At 39.2% G+C, this 16438-nt stretch overlaps 3 protein-coding genes across 3 annotated transcripts; 2 read left to right on the forward strand and 1 right to left on the reverse strand.

Moving 5' to 3' along the window:
* Positions 1 to 1158: 1158 nt before the first annotated feature.
* On the forward strand, positions 1159 to 4136 carry LOC131432322 (uncharacterized). Its single transcript, XM_058598534.1, has 4 exons — positions 1159 to 2374; positions 2877 to 3159; positions 3284 to 3526; positions 3595 to 4136. Exons 1-4 carry the CDS (start codon positions 1464 to 1466, stop codon positions 3673 to 3675), a joined length of 1518 nt encoding a protein of 505 aa, XP_058454517.1. The 5' UTR covers positions 1159 to 1463; the 3' UTR covers positions 3676 to 4136.
* Positions 4130 to 5260, reverse strand: LOC131440408 (ADP-ribosylation factor-like protein 3). Its single transcript, XM_058611710.1, is given in 5 exon segments — positions 4130 to 4322; positions 4392 to 4628; positions 4693 to 4824; positions 4993 to 5121; positions 5252 to 5260. Coding segments are annotated over 5 exon segments (546 nt in total). The 3' UTR covers positions 4130 to 4283.
* Positions 5261 to 5695: 435 nt separating this feature from the next.
* On the forward strand, positions 5696 to 7002 carry LOC131432332 (E3 ubiquitin-protein ligase HERC2). The gene is made up of 3 exons (XM_058598543.1): positions 5696 to 5796; positions 5855 to 6350; positions 6414 to 7002. Exons 1-3 carry the CDS (start codon positions 5709 to 5711, stop codon positions 6895 to 6897), a joined length of 1068 nt encoding a protein of 355 aa, XP_058454526.1. The 5' UTR covers positions 5696 to 5708; the 3' UTR covers positions 6898 to 7002.
* The last annotated feature ends 9436 nt before the right edge of the window (positions 7003 to 16438 follow it).

Raw genomic sequence — 16438 nt, forward strand, 5'->3', positions numbered from 1 at the left:
CACTACAAAAAGTTAATATTATACCAGAAGCCCAACGTAATTCTATTTTTGGCACCGAAGCCGGAATCAAGCAGAATAAACGAAAGAAAAAAGGATTATTTCAGCGTACTGAAAGCGAAACGATTGTCAAAACAAACCGACTGACATTCACTGTCCGATAGTGAATCACTAGAAAGGCCAAACCCGATTGCTTTTTTGGCATATCCCGTTTGTCCACTAAGAGTCGCGCCGTTCTCATTTTAGACCGATCGCAACCCGAACTTGTGCTACGATCGGAATGAATGGTTCGGCTCGTCAGTCCCAATCAAACAATCCATTTTTTTAAGCTTTCTAATAAATGTCCAGACCCGTCGGAGTGACTATCCCGAAGAACCACGCCGAGAAATTCTTTCGCTTTCACAGAATGTAGGCCACAAGCTGCTGTACGCAAAACCAGATTTGATTTTTTTTTCTGTTGAAACACTACCTGTGCCTCTAAATAAACCTTGATGTCGTCCTTCTTTCATGCTCCAAGATCGAGGTTGATGACTCGCCTGTTTCGGATACAATGAAAGAATTTTGATCACCAGAAAGGTACCCTGTTTCACTTCCAGCCGAACGAAAGAGACAGAAACCGGAGAAAGAGTAAACACAACCAAAAGAGACGGGAACAGCCCGAAAGTATTTTCGTCAACAAAGGATGACCTATTTGCGGATTTCGATGGGTTTGTTTATTCTTGCTGCCCGCGGGGAACACACGATGAACCATGGGTGAAAGTTGCAATGAATAACAATCTCTCGGGCAGACGCGGATGATTCTCGAACTCGGGCACTGGAGGGTTCGCAGCCTACTTCTCTGCTGTGTCTGCTCAACAGTTAGCTCGCGCCATGATGCTTATTGGAGCGCGTTCCCTATGGGAAACCCAACAGACCATGTGGGCCTTTGCTTAGAATGTGTGCAAAGCAATGGAACTGATTGCAAGTTTTTTTTTTGTTTTACATTCGCTCGTGAGCAAGTACACTTGACTTTGATTTCAAGCACGCAAGCAAGAAACCTCGTCTTCGGCTCTGGGCTGGTCCCGGAAACGACAGGAGGTAGCGAAAGCAGTACGAAGAAAGAATTACTGTTATAAAATTGCTTTTTTTCTTTTCTCTTTTTACATCAGTGCTTCTAACCTGTTTGGGAACTGCGGGAAGAGATGCTACCAAAGCCGAGGTAGCAACGTTAAGCGAGAAAGAAAACTTCTTGCACGACTTACGTGCCCCGGTGGGTTCAGTACTGCGATAGATCTTGATCAGATCGAATGGTGCTTCGGTGTTGGAGGCGCGAGTGGATCACAGTCGGGAATTTCGGATAACCAGTAGCCCAATGCCTTTGAGGGCAAGTAGGTCAGGAAAATTATCGATCGTGAAGCTCACTTGGTGAAGATCAGTGGTAATTCTGTGCAATTAAGGGAAACTGAAAAATTGCAGCCCTTCTGAAAATGAACGCAAACATATGTGTGATATTTCTGGTGATATTTTCGATCAGTGGAAGTGCGTATACGACCCAACGGTCGAATCTACACGATGATGACGGCAGTCCGTTCCTTGATATGGCATCGGAGTTCCTGCAATCGTTGGGGAATCAAAATGGAGGTGGTAATAATGCGGCAGCTGGATTGTCGGGTATCGCTTCCATGTTACTTCCTCTAATGGCTAATGCTAATTCAGGTGGCCCCGGAAAATCGAACGATGGTATGGGAGCGGTTCTGTCCGGAATCGGTAGTCTGTTGGCGAATGCAAACGGTGGAAATGCTGGTGGTGGCGGCGGATTTGATCCTGCTCTAATTGGGAATGTGATCCAAATGTTTGCTGGTGGAAATGAGGAACAACCGACCCAGAAACGGGCTGGTAAGCGACAGAAGCGACAAAAGGCGGAAGAAGGAAATCCCATCCTGGACACTGTTTTGACGGTGGCGCAAGCTTGGCTAGCTAACCAGAACACCGTTGATGGCACAGATGATAAGGAACCGCAGCATCCCGGAATCAACGGTGATACGATTGCAAATTTGCTCCCTCTCGCAGTTCAAGCCATTCAAGCTTTTAGCGGTCCCGAAATGCAGAAAACGCAGGAAAAACACAAGGATCACTCGTGGGTACTGCCTCCTTTCCTGGAGCACATACACGTCATGTGGGACCAGTTCACTCAGTCTGAACTGTTCGAAGCAATCTGGACTAAGGTTGGCCTAGATAAAGTTTTCAAGGGATTCGTCGGCCGCGACAGCAAACTGGAGTACGATAGGCTGTTCGATACATTACAAAACCAGTCTTTCCGGCGCCGGTGGATTAAGGCCGCGACGATCTACCTTGCCGATTGGGCCAATTATATCGCCAATCCAGAAGTATACCAGAGGTGAGTGGTGAGCGGGCCAAATGACACGGTGTAGTGTGCGAGTATATTACATCTGAAACGATGAACAGTGCGTAATGGAACAGTTAGTTGGTTTACTTACTTAGCTGTGCTGAAATGTTCGATGACAGAAAATAATAAAAACAATGAAAAGTAAAGTAAATCTAGGCTATTCAAATTCGAAATTTCTTCATTCACACCTTTAGTTGTTATGTTTGAAAAGGCAGTACAGGTTTGGGATACATTTCAAAAAATCGAATTCTGTGTATGTCTAGTCAATTTATACGTCATCCAGTTATTTTTCTTACCAAATTTGTTGATCGCTTGCCTCTTTCACTCTCAAACTTTGTCACGCTAAACGATTGACCTAAAAAGAAAAACGAAAAAGACAATCATATACGCGATCAATGTTTCTTTTTCAACTAAAATACTTGTAAGGACCATCATATATCACAATTCATGTGAGTGCTTAATTCGTCTTAATGTGTTTCTCATTATTCTCCAGATACGTGGCCACCGGACAACTGATGGCCAACGGATTCCTCCAGTCCAGGGGCTATCCCAAACAAACGATGCTGGATATCAACCGTCCCAGTGAGACCATTTCAAATCTGATCGATTACACGGCCAAAAAGCACCTGCAGGTGAAAATATCGTCCGTGACCTACGTGAAACCGGCGGTCAACTACGTCAAAGATTTGCTCAAACTGGGAAAGGCGAAACAAATTTTGCAACAGTACAACGCAACAGAACTGACGGATAAGCTGACGGATACGCTCAATCTGGAGGTGAGTCCCGCTATCCACTATTTGAAAGCAACCGCCAATTGCGATCGATGTATTATTGGATTTTTTTTCCTGCTCAGTCAGTGTTACATTTAATTCGTTTTTCTCTCATCTGCGTGCGGCTCAGGTGATTGAACCGGTGCTGAAAGTTCATCGCGCCTACCGGCAAGCAATCCAAACACCTCACTGTGATAAATACATTCTGTGTGAGATTAACTCGCACGATCCAAACGAGAAACTCGGACTCGGAGGCTTCAAGCGAGGCGTAACCAAGTTTGGCAGTATGGCTGCCTCCTGGTTCATCAGCCAGGAAACACATACACCTTTCTGGACGCTATTTGCCATCATTAACGATCCCCACAACTGTCAGGTTAGTAGAGTGTGAGAGGTTTGCTCACACCAATCGATTAAAACTGATCATCCAATGATTTATTTTAGGCCAAACATCCGGTTGACTGTTCGGAATTCCACGAGAACGAAAGTAAGGTAACCACAGAATACCCCCACAATGAACTGTAATCCGTTGAAGGCTGCCTCCTGGGAAGAATGCTTGTTGTTTAAAAAAATAAAACATAAAAAAGTGATTGTTGACAGAAAAAGGTCGAAAATCTGGTGATCCACCGAGGTATCTTGACTCATGCTCGATAGCGGAACTGAACAGTTTGAAATTTACATTTGATTATTACGAATAAGTAAGATCTAGGTTAGCAAACAAGACGGATGAGCACGAATCATAGGTGCAGAGCAGTTACGCTGTGCGAAACATGATTGAAGAAGAACTTGAAAACGTGTTATCATATGCTAGTGGTTAGTTATTCTCATAGGTAAATAAATATTATTATACTATTACAAGGTATCAATCGTGCATTTCCCTATTGAATGTAAATTTCAAACCGGTATTGTAGGGCGTTCGGATGAGCTCGTGGAAATCACATCCAAAAATATGAGAAACCCAATAAAAATGAACCAATTAAAAACCAGCCCCCGTTTGTACGCTTTTATTCGATTGAAAACTCGATTCATTGCAGATAATTGCACTTTTAGATGATATCGTGGGGATATCAATCAATCTTATTTTGATTTAATTTGCACTTTATTTAATTTATTAAATGATAAATGTTAATCAATTACTTTTTGATACAACTACAAACCCAGTCCATTCCATCCTTTCATGTACAGACATGTAAGATTTATGCGATATTAATCAATGCGTTAGGAAGTATAAAACCACTCACCTTGATACCGGTTCCCTGCAGGGCAGAACAGCTTTGTATCTGCCAGGTTCGATCTTTCAGCTTGACCAGCTTCAAACATTCAGCTATTTCCGACGCTTTGAGTGAGCCGGGAATGTCCTGCTTGTTGGCGAAAACCAGGACCGGGACGTTTTTTAATTTGTCATCCAACAGTAACTCGGCCAGCTCATCGCTGGTCTCTTCCAGACGCTTCCGGTCACTGGAATCGATGACGTAAATCTGGAAGTACAGCTAAATTGTGAAGGATTTCTTGACGAAGGGAACATAAAACAAAAACACTCACCAAAACGTCGGTGTTTTCAAAATAATTTCTCCAGTAGGGACGGATTTTGCTCTGGCCTCCGATGTCCCACACATTCAGCTTGAAACCATCGGATACTACGGATTAGATGTTGAAGCCTGCTGTTGGTGTGACCTGATGGATTAAGACGAAGAAATGTTCAATAGTGGAATCAAAATTTTCTATTAAAACTCAAAAAGGTGATTCAATCCATCTATTGGTTTATGGATACTATTCCAACAAAAACAAATGAACTGAAACATAAAACATAATTATTACTGAAACTCACAAATTCCTACAAACCTGTGCAACCTCTTCGGAAGCCAACTGTTTAAGTAGAGTCGTTTTGCCAGCATTGTCCAGTCCAAGCAGCAGAATTCGTAGTTCCTTTTCCGGTGTGGAACGCAATTTTCGCAGCAAGGAAAGCAACCCCTGAACTCGAACAAACAAAATATTCTCAATTTAGGTTGGTTCGCTAAATTGATTTGAAACCTGAACTAAAATCATAAAAATCACGTGCTCATTCAAAATTGTACCCACTGCCACGCGCCTGTAAGCTCACCAAAAGCATGCTCTCTCTTAGTGGGTACATCTCAAAACGACCAAACCATATTTGAAGTTTGTCGTTGCTAGGAGACAAGCTCCAAACAAATTTAATAAATTTGTTGAAAATCATTCCAAACAAGAATGGTTTATAGCTCTCAATCCTCTCATTTAAGTTTAAAAACTTCTTCGAACCCGGAAACTTAGCATATTTTTGAATATTTTATCACAATTTTAGTTAACTTTTCTGTTTGATTTCCAAATCAACAGGAATTAATTTTCCACGCGATAAACAAAACACGAGTATCTCTTCCCACACTCACACAAGTCTGATTTCTTTTTTTTGCGCTTCGCACGGATTGTGGGTTGATGTATTGCATAAGTAGATGGAATCTGCTTACGGTTAGATGATTTCTGTGAACGCATTCCAATTAGTATGACATTTCTCACAGTAGAGGCCTTTTGTTGATGAATGGATGGATATCAAAACAAGTGGAAGTTTACCGGATGCCTGGATCATCGGATTCAATCCGTTTAATTTAAAGACAAATGGATCACTTACAGGTATGTTATTGTTACCTGAACGACGCAATGAGAACTAATAGAATGTATTATTTTCCAGAGCTCAACCTGAACACCATTCTCAAATCGACAGCATCAACTTCGCTTACCCAAACATGTCTGATTGAAATAACATCAACCCATGCGCTGGTGACCTACGGTTGCAATCTCTACTCACACTCTGCCATCGTTGAGAGTACCCACGAGACGGAATTCAACAGTCCTATAGTGAAACTGTCGGCCAGTACCTGGCACTGTTTGGTGCTGCTGGAAAACGGCGATCTATTCAAGTACGACATCAACCAGCACAGATCTCGCCGATTAGATTTTCTAACCGTTGAAAACCGAGCCGAATCAACGGATCCAGATCGAATTGTTCACATCGCGTGCGGGGATTGTTTGTCGGTTGCTAGCACCAGAGGTGGAGAGGTTTTTACTATTCCAAACAAAACATTTACTTTTCCGCGACATGTACGAATTGTTAAGTTGGTAGCAGGATTAGAGCATTGTTTGCTCCTGACCGGAAATGGCGATGTCTACAGCTGGGGTGGTGGATTGTAATTAAACTGTTCATTGTTTAACACCGAATTATTTAATGTCTCACTATCTGCAATCAACAGGCGCGGCCAGTTAGGAAACGGTGAAATAAAACCCCATCAAGAGCAGCCAAAGCTGATCGAGGCACTGGCTGGACTGAAAATCGTGGACATCGCCGCTGGTGGGTGGCATTCGGGAGCCATTTCTGCCTTCGGAGATCTGTTCTGCTGGGGTTGGAACAGCAAAGGCCAGCTTGGTCAGATTGACGAACAACAGCAAAAAGCAAGTGTGTTTTCTTTACCGCAATTGGTCGAGATTAGCGATGGCGACGGAGAAGATGTCAGTTTCGAGCAGGTTTACTGTGGAATGTGTCACACGGTGGCGATCGATTCGAAAGGGTTGCTCTATTTTGCTGGCAGTAATCTTAGCACCCGTTTGGATTTTACGAAAATACAAAGATGTCCTAAATTAGGTGGATTTGAACGATTCGAAAACGGCTTGGACCGGGAAAAGAAATTCAAATTGAAATGTGGGGCGAATTCAATTATTTTGGTACAAGAGAGTTGAATTCATTTCGCCAAGAAAAGATCTAGCGCGGATTGCGCTAGCGACCGCCAGATGGCTCTGCTGTACAATCGACTTGTTTCCAGTAATAAATTCCTTGATTTGAAATATGACGTTTTTTATTTCTATTTTTAACATATAATCGTTGAAAAATTAGACCCTTTGTCAAACTGTTGTTCTGTATTTACGATAAACCACGATTGTTTGTGTACTGGAATTAGCTTATTATTGGCAATTACATTCTCCATGTTTACTCTTTCATTCAATTAGTACTTTTCGGTCAAGTTCTGGCGTAAAGAAATACAAAACAGAAAAACAAAAAAAGCCGTACTTTTTAAATTTTTTCTATTGAATTAAATTAGCATTTTTACCTGTAGCTAATATATAGTTTTTATTTTCACATTTCCGATGGCGCTGGAATAGTTTTTGAAGATTTTTTTAAATTTAGGCCATGAATCATTTCGCAAATTAGGCTGTGGACCATCTCGCGAACTATTTTAGTTATAATTTGACAGTCAAGCAGTTATTTTTAATCGAGTAGCTGAATTCAACTAAAAATGCCGCCCATTTTTCAAAGGGTAAAATGATATTAAATGGTGTAATATTGGCAATACAGAGAACTTCAAGAAAAACTTATTTCGTTTCACAATGTATTGAAATTTTGTTTGGGTTATTTTCTTTGATAGAAAGTATAAACAAAATTTTAATTGAAATTACTTAGCAAGATTTTTTTCCGTGTCGTAAAACAACTATCAAACTGTCGAAAATAACCATGCTTTCGAGCAGGATTATTTCTGACGAGCCAAATAACTGCTCAACTGTCAAATTTTATGTAAAAATTAAAATAATTCGCGAGTGGGTTCACAGCCTTAGTTTGACTTTTATTTAAAACTTGACAGTCTAGCAGTTATTTTTTAATTGGGTAGTTATTTGAGTTTATATCGATAAAAACCTAAAATAATTTTCGTACGTCCCAGTTGAAGGAATGGATGATGCTACCCAAAGTAGATCTTTTTGTAATTGGTATTCGAGAAAGAACTGGTATTTAACTAAATATGTAAATGCGAAAAACATAAAAATTCAAATTTTCATTTCTTATTTTCAAATCGAATTTAACTAAAAGTCAGCACGAAAGTCTGTGAAATCGGGGAGGAAGAGGTAGAAAACGAACTGACAATGCAGTTCGCTTTCCTTATTTTAATTCCAGGGAGATTTCTGAATCGAGAATCTTTCGCCCACTCAGATTCGAAATTCAATTCGAATTGGTAATGTTCGTTCGACAAAATTGACTGGTGCTCAGTGGGCAAAATTACTATGATAGTGAGTAACTTGCTGCCGGTGTGTGTTCTGTCTAAAAATTAAACAGTTTTTTAACATCTGTGATGAGAAAATCATTACCTTCAAAATTAACAACCGTGTACATTATGATTATACAAATCACGCGTTTTTTCGATAACGGTCAATAAGCCACCTTTCAACTTCCACTTTTGAAAGAAATTGCAGGCGAGCTATGAAAAATAGAATATTAAATTTAACACCAGACGAAAGGGAAAACATTTCTCTACCGTTTACTCTTATGAGTTACTCTCAGCGAGTGCCGAGTCATTCGCAATTACTCGTCAAAGTGAATGTTGATGCATGGCCGGACAAAATATTGATTTTAGCTCCACCAAACTTTTCCTGTTCCTTTTGGGTCCCATAAGCACCATGCAAAATTTTAGCTCGATCGGAGGAACTATATTTTTGCGCCCAAGGTTTAAAGGTTTTTTTCTACAAACGTCGGATTGTTTTGCGGTCTTCTTTCTCATTAAATTTCCTACGAAAATAACACATGCACTGATTTTTAGAGTTCATAGGTTGATCTCCAGCCGATGTTTTTATAAAAAGTGGATTTTCTCCATGCTAAATCTCATACAAACTTTAAACCTCGGGCTCGAAAATATAGTTTCTCCGATCGAGCTAAAATTTTGCACGGTGCTTATGGGACTCAAAAGAAACAGGAAAAGTTTGTTGGAGCTGAAATCAATATTTTATCCCACCCTAGTGTATATTCAACCGAAACTTCGGGATTCGATAGCGGAATCCCAATGATTCTCTTATTTCAGTAATTCCAAGAGAAAAAGGTATAAGATCTCTTAGAAATTCGTTTAATTGTTCTCCATCGAAAAAAATTAGACCCGTACTTTTTCCTTTTGCTGTTACTGTTAGCTATCCATGTTCATGTAGATCAAAAATGGAGATTTTGTGATTTTTTGAATACTTTTTTTTTAATTTATAGCTTGGTAACACCTGAACTAATTTTTTCAATTGTCGAATATGTTGTGAAAAAAGCCTCTTTCTTCCTTCATTATCTAAAAAAATACAAAGAATTTGATTTTTCTGTTTGGAAACTCTGATTTAAACTACTTACAGCAAGACATACTGGAAGAACAGAACACCTATATACCATTCGAATCAGTTCGTCGAGATCAGAAAATGCGTGTGTGACAAATAATTTCACTCAATTTTTTCAGAGCTGGCTCAACCGTTTTCTACAAACTCAAATTCATAAGAAAATTCGTTTACTCCCAAACAAGGTTCCTGAATTTCATTTGAATACGATTTTTAGTTCCAATAATATAACTCGCTTTTCTTGTGGATGACTGAACCGATCTAATGGCGTTTTCGTTTTTAATTTGCACTACACCGGTGCAGTGCTACACTGAGGCATGAATAAACGAACAAAAATGACGAAAACATAAACAGTAACCATTGACTACAATAAACGATTCCATTGCGCAGGGCTACACCAAACTTTTGATGAGTGCTACACCAGTGGTATCGGTGCAGAAAAAGTGTAGCACTGGTGTAGTGCAATTTAAAAACGAAAACGACATAAGATTGAAATAGAATCTAAGAATAATCTAAGATTCAAATGAAAAATTTTAAGATCATAGAAAACATCTTGCTTTTTAGTTAGATCCAAGTTCCGGTTTCGCGGATGCAGGGTGATTAGTATAAAAATGTCTATTTCACATAAATTAATCAGGTTCATCGGGTTAGCAGATTTGGATAGTCGATAACCAAATAAACTTATTTCAGTTTTAGCGGTAATCAGTTTTTGATTCGGAAGGTACCTAAAAATTAAATTCACACTACGATTTTTCAGAAATGTCTGCACACTCCTCAGGTTAATTTAACTGATTTCGGCTACACCGATTTTAGAATTCCGGTTTCAGTATCGTATCCTTTCTCAAAGCACAATCGTTTTCTCAAAAAAGGCCAAATCTAATTTCAAAAACAAAAATTCAAAATAAAGGTTTGACCGATATAGAAGATGACCATTCCAAAAAACTTCAAAGCTGGACTCAAAACTATTGCAATTTATTTGTCATATTTTTTTCTTTGGCCATACGAATCGTTTTGGGTTATGATGGTTCCTGAATACAGGTTCTGGACGTACCGTTGATAATCGTAAACTCTACAGTGGAACTCGACATCTCATGGAATGTTCAATCGATTGTCACACGTTTCGATTCAAATTCGATCCGATTTGCAGCTTCGACATTACAGGGTAATGAGTGATTAAAATCTCAAATTGCTGCTTGAAACAACGGTCATTAAAATAAAGTCATGAGATCTAAAATACCGAAGAATATTTATGCAAAAAACACATGCGGATTCATAAAAACGGTATCATCTCACTGCTAGGTGGATTAGGCACGTTTTTTTTTTGTGTAAAAATCGACTTTGAGAAAAAAAACGCAAAATGAAAGAAATTTTTTTTGATGCCAAATGTCTTAAAAATGCATGAAACTTCCAGATCTGGTGTAATCTGAACTTTTTTTTTAAATCAAAAATTTGACTTAAAAAAATTTTGGGATAACACCAGACCTCGAAGTTTCATGCATTTCTAAGACAAAACAAGAAAACTGCTTCTTCTTCTTCTTCTAAGACAACTTCGGAAATCCGAGTAAAAAGAAACCACATAGAAAAAACCGCGTAAAAAAGACCCCAGTGTATACATAAATTTTTCTTTGCCGTAGCATTCACTTTAAACCCAATAAATTCCATGAACATGAACTTAGCGAATCACCTAGAAGCAACTAATAAACAACAAATTGTCCACTGGGTTTCGATTTGCTTTAATGCTTATTTGGGAGGACTGCTTCGTTAACCTTCATATGAACTTAGCGAAATACTCATAAAGTTTCAACAAAATTGACCAAATCTTAAAAATTTCGGTAAATAATTAGCAACTAATAAGCAACATATTATCCACTGGGTTTCGATTTGCTTTCAAGCTTATTTAGAAGCGGTGCTTCGTATACTTTTTATGAGCTTAGCGAAGTATTTAAAAAAATTAACATAAAATGGAACAACAAATTCAAAGTTACCGTAACTAATTAACAACTAATAAGCAACAAATTATTCACTAGGTTTCAATTTGCTTTCAAACCTATTTAGTAGGGGTGCTTTGTTAACTTTTTTTGAACTTAACGAAATATTCGAAAAAATAAAAATAAATTGAGCTTAAAACTCAAAATCACCGTAACTAATTAGCAACTAACAAGCAGCAAATAGCCCCCTGGGTTTCGATTTATTTTCAAGCTTATTTGGAAGGAGTGATTCGTTAACTTCATCTGAACTTAGTGAATGACTAAAAAAAATTAAATAAAATGGATCGCCAAATTCCAATTTCCGCAATTAATTAGCAACTTATTAGCAACAAACTATCCACTAGAGTTCGACTTTTTTTCAATCTTATTTTGCAGGAGTGTTTCGTTAACTTCATATGAACTTAGCGAAGTATTCGAAAAAATAATAAAAAAATGAGCAACAAATTCAAAGATACTACGTAACTAATTAGTAACAAACTAGTTAGTTTCTATTTGTTTTCAAGCTTATTTAGAAAGGGTGCTTCGTTAACTTCATATGAACTTAGCGAAATATTCGAAAAATAAAAAAAATACTCAAAATCACCATAACTAATATATAACAAATTGCCCACTGTGTTTCGTAAATTTTATGTGGACTTAAGGAAGTATTCTAAAAAGTTATAAAAAATTGAGCAACAAAATCAAAATTACCGTAACTAATTAGGAACTAACTAGCAACAAATTATTATTATTTACCTATTTGCGTTATCATCAGTGCTTCGCTAAATTCATGTTCATGAATTTTGTATATTGTAATGTATTCAAAAGAAGCTACAAATTGGTCATTACAGACACAGACTTCAGCCTCTGCCAAAAACTCTACAACCATCTATGAGAAACAAGAAGAATCTGTGCTTTTCAAGAGTTATTGTTTCACGTCAAATTCGATAACTTTTTAGCCATATTTCACCTTCCTTTTGCCTTCCTCCCCTGTAACGAAAACACTCAACACCCGGATTAGCATGAATTATCTGTGTTCGTCAGATGCTAGTTTCACGGAAATCATAGCAATTGAACTTTCGACTTTCCTTAACCTTTGTTAGCTACACATGCCAAATTTTTCCGCTGAAAATACTTTTTGAACCTACTCAGAGACTAGAGTATTATCAGTACTGGTCAAAAAGTTTCAGTTCAGTTCGGTTTCACATCTCAACCAAGTCAGTCGATAAACCAAAACCGCTTACGTTCGGGACAGAAGAAACCAAGTACAGTATTGTGTAGTGAACATTAGAACGACCTCGAAATGAATGAACCAAACGAACAAAAGCTACCGTCGACACGAAAGAATACAATTGTTGTTGACTTCAGGCAGTGCAAAATTCGACCTTCGATACGAGAACTTGAAGGTTTGCTTAAGGAGCAAATGCATCTTGAAATTAAACGTGTGCATTTACTTCAATGCAATAAGACCAATAATGTTGTTTATATCCAGTTGTTGGATGCAATTCAATTCGCTAAAGACAATAATAATGTGCACTATGTGGAGCATGAAAATATCAAGTACAACATTCCAGTATATATGGAAGATAGTGCTATAGCAGTGCGTGTGCATGATCTTCCCTCAAGCGTCAACTATTCTTATATTTGCGCAACTATGTCCCAATACGGAGAGATTCTCTCTATCGAAAAAGAAAAGTGGAAGAACTTTTTCCCCGGTATTCTAAATGGGGTACGTTTGTTACGCATGCGCTTGAGGAGGCCTATACCTTCTTATGTGACATTCGGTCAGGATACAAGAATACCGTGCAAATCACTTGTTACCTATGACAATCAGATGGCCACATGTCAATATTGCCAAAAAGCTGTTCACTATGGTAAGCCATGTGATAAACCGGACAAGGAGACAACCACACCAAATGACAACGGTGCTTCCTTAACATCAACCCCTAGCAACCCCAGTACAACTGTGACAGTCACCAACAACAGTGAACGCTTCAACGAAACCATCTAACGTATCCTCTATAGAACAAAGTACACCAGCTGCAGTTAACAACTTACCATCCAACCAACCAGCAACTGCAAACAATGTACAACAAGACACATCTACAGCAACTAGCTACGAAATCAACAAAATCAACAACAATACCACGGCAATGGATGACGAGACGAACCACGAACAAACTGCCCCTCAATCCTCGCAGGAGGAAAATGGAAGCTCCTCTCCCCCTAGAAAAAGGGTGACAACGAGATCCAATACAAAAAAAAATTTATCTCAAAACTCAGCTAAATCGGCCACGTAAAGCTTGTACGCAAATAGTCCTGAATAAAATATCTTATAAATAAAAAAATTTCAGTTCTCGTTAAATCCGATCAGTTTGGCCTAGGAATCTCCTGCTAGGGGTACTTGCTACTCTTTTACCCCCCACTTGAAAGTACCCTTATAAAGAAGTATCTGTGCCAATTTATGAATTGTATAAATTTGATACAGAGGAGTCAAAGTGTGACATTTTGTGTAGTGGATTCCGGTGCTGTCACAGGATTCTGTACAAATGTTGATGTTTCTGAAAATACAGTATGAGCCAAAACTGATTTCGTCTTGTAGTTGAGGAACGAGCGGTCTTGTTATTGATGCCTCTCTTTTGTTGAAGTAAAGTAGAAGTGTTGGATTGGATTCTTTCATTCAAAATACTTTACAATACATTATACTAACAAATGAAAGCGATTTCGAACTTTAGAGATGTGATAGTAAAGACTTTAGACTTCAAACGACCTAAGGAAGTTTACGAAACGTATATCTTCTTCATTCAGATTTGAACACTTTTTTCCCCGGAAGACAATGGAAGAATTCCTTCAGGCTCTAGACCCGTTCCACTATGCTGTCTGAAATAAAAACCGTACCAAAAAAAAGAAACTCAAACGTTCCCAGACATATTGCAACATCAAGCCAAACACTTGGCTTCAACCGAAAAACGACGGCGACGCTTGTGACATTTCGTCAGAAAAACATCCCTGACCCAGTTTCCCAAATAACAGATCGCGGGCCTCAGAAATCCTCCGAAAAGAAAAATTGCGAACAATCACTTTGCCATCCATCCACATTATCGGGTTCGTACTTCACCGAAATGCAACAAAAAGAAGAGAAAAAAAAAATCTCCCTCCTTGCGTTGCGACAGCCGTAAATCATCGAAGGGACGACTCTCTCGTCGCACCCGTTCGTCCAGTCGAACGGGCTTCAGCGTGGCATTGAACACGCAGTGGATGTCCGTTTTCGGTGCACTGCCGCAGTCTTCATCAGCAGCGATAAAAAATAAAGAAGAAAAGTCCCCAAACGCGAAACACACAAAAGAAAACCTTCACTCGTTTTGCAGTGTTCGGTTCGGACGACGCGTTCAACCACCCTCCCATTCTTCCACCGAAGATGTCTGGGTGTGTGTGTGTGTGCGGTAATGCCAAAGGGGGTTGAGAGACCACTTGAGGAAGTAGGACCCTCAAAAAAAAAGCTGCGATCCTCATCGGCTGCAGACTGCATCGGTTACTGCATCGATGAAATAAGCCGAATAAACACATCAGCAGCAGCGCAGTGCTGAACTTGGTTTGTTGTCTTCGCTGCGTCTCTCGATGCATTCAGTCTGTCAGTCTGCGCTGCCCGATAGCCCACCGCCCGCTTCGTCCGTCATCCGTCATCCGTCACCGTGTGTCGGTCCACCGCCGAACGAGAGTGAAAATGGGATCAAGGCCAACTGGTTCTCTTCCCCCTTTCGGACGATTTCGGATGCATCGCGTTTTTTTGCCATTACGTTACGTTATGCTGCTGCTGCTGCAATTTGGAGTGCATTCGGGCCTTGTGTCCGTAATAAAAAAAAAGTGCATCGATCGGCAAAGATCCGAAAAAACCGGCACCGAATTCTACCGCGTCCAAGGGAAACGAGTGTTTGTTTGTTGGATGCGACGTGACGTGCCGTTTTCGTTTTTGTTTTTTTTTGTCTCTTGCTTTGCCGTTGTGCAGAACTGCATCATGCACATGTAAATGCACGTAGACTGGTTGGTCTGGAACCGGTTTCCGTTCCGTTTTTGTTTTTCGGGGTTTTCGTTGGTTGGTCGATCCGCACAATTGCCCTTACCTCATTGTGACGACCGATGGTTAAAATGTTACGCTGTTGAACAATTTCACTTTTGTTTCGTCAAGGTTTTTTTTTTATTTCGGTAATCGAGTTCTCCTGGCGGTGTTCTGGAGAGCATGAAGTGTGCATACTTTTCGGTGGCTGCAATTTCGCTTATTGCTTTCAATGTAATGCCATAGAAGTCTGGATGTTTTTTGATTTTGTTCGAATGAACGAATAGAGAAGGTGATATGGCATCGAATTAGGTTTTTGCGGTTATAAAATATTTGGTCTATAATTTCTTTGGTGAAATGATTTATAAAACAAAAAAATTTTTAGTTTTCTGGTCCAAAATTCAGATTCCTTTCCCGAATCCAGGTCGAAAAAATTGTGGTTCAGAATAATGGTCCAGATTTTGATTTAGAAACAAGCTTCAGTACCCAGAACTCGGGATCAGTTTCAACCACTGAAATTTGTTTCTGAACCAGAGTTATGAAAGTGCATTTTAAACTGAATTCCAGATCAAATATCTGGAATCAAATTCTTTAATTCAGGTCTGATCTCTAGACCTGGATTCTTGATTTGAATTGTGAAACCGAATTGTGGACCGGAATTTTATAAATGAAATGCAGGTTCTGTCCCGAATCTGGGTGCTGAACTCAGTTTCGACATTCAGAATTTTGGAATAGTAACTGAGTTTAGGATCTGAAGTCAGGAACTAAAATTCTGATTCAAATCAGAAACTGAATCTTGAGTTCAGTTCTATAATTCAAGTTCGGAACTCAATTCCGAAATTCAGTTCCTTTATTTCAGAAATTGCTTCGGAAATTGAACCTGAAGTCGGGATCTAAATTCTGAATCCGAATTCTAGACGGGAATTCTGGAAAAAAATTCGGGATCTGTTCAGACTCAACCTGCAGAACTCTGGTTCAGATCTTTGGAACTGGAACTTCGGACCTTGATTCTAGAACTACAATTAAGGTTCAAATCAGAATCTAAATCCTGAATTCAGTTCTAGAACTCAATTCTGAAATTCAGTTCCGCAATCCAGGTCTAAACTGAAAGTGAATTCTAGATCTGTATTCT

Source organism: Malaya genurostris, chromosome 1 (assembly GCF_030247185.1).
Source record: "Malaya genurostris strain Urasoe2022 chromosome 1, Malgen_1.1, whole genome shotgun sequence".
NCBI classification, from domain to species: Eukaryota; Metazoa; Arthropoda; class Insecta; order Diptera; family Culicidae; genus Malaya; species Malaya genurostris.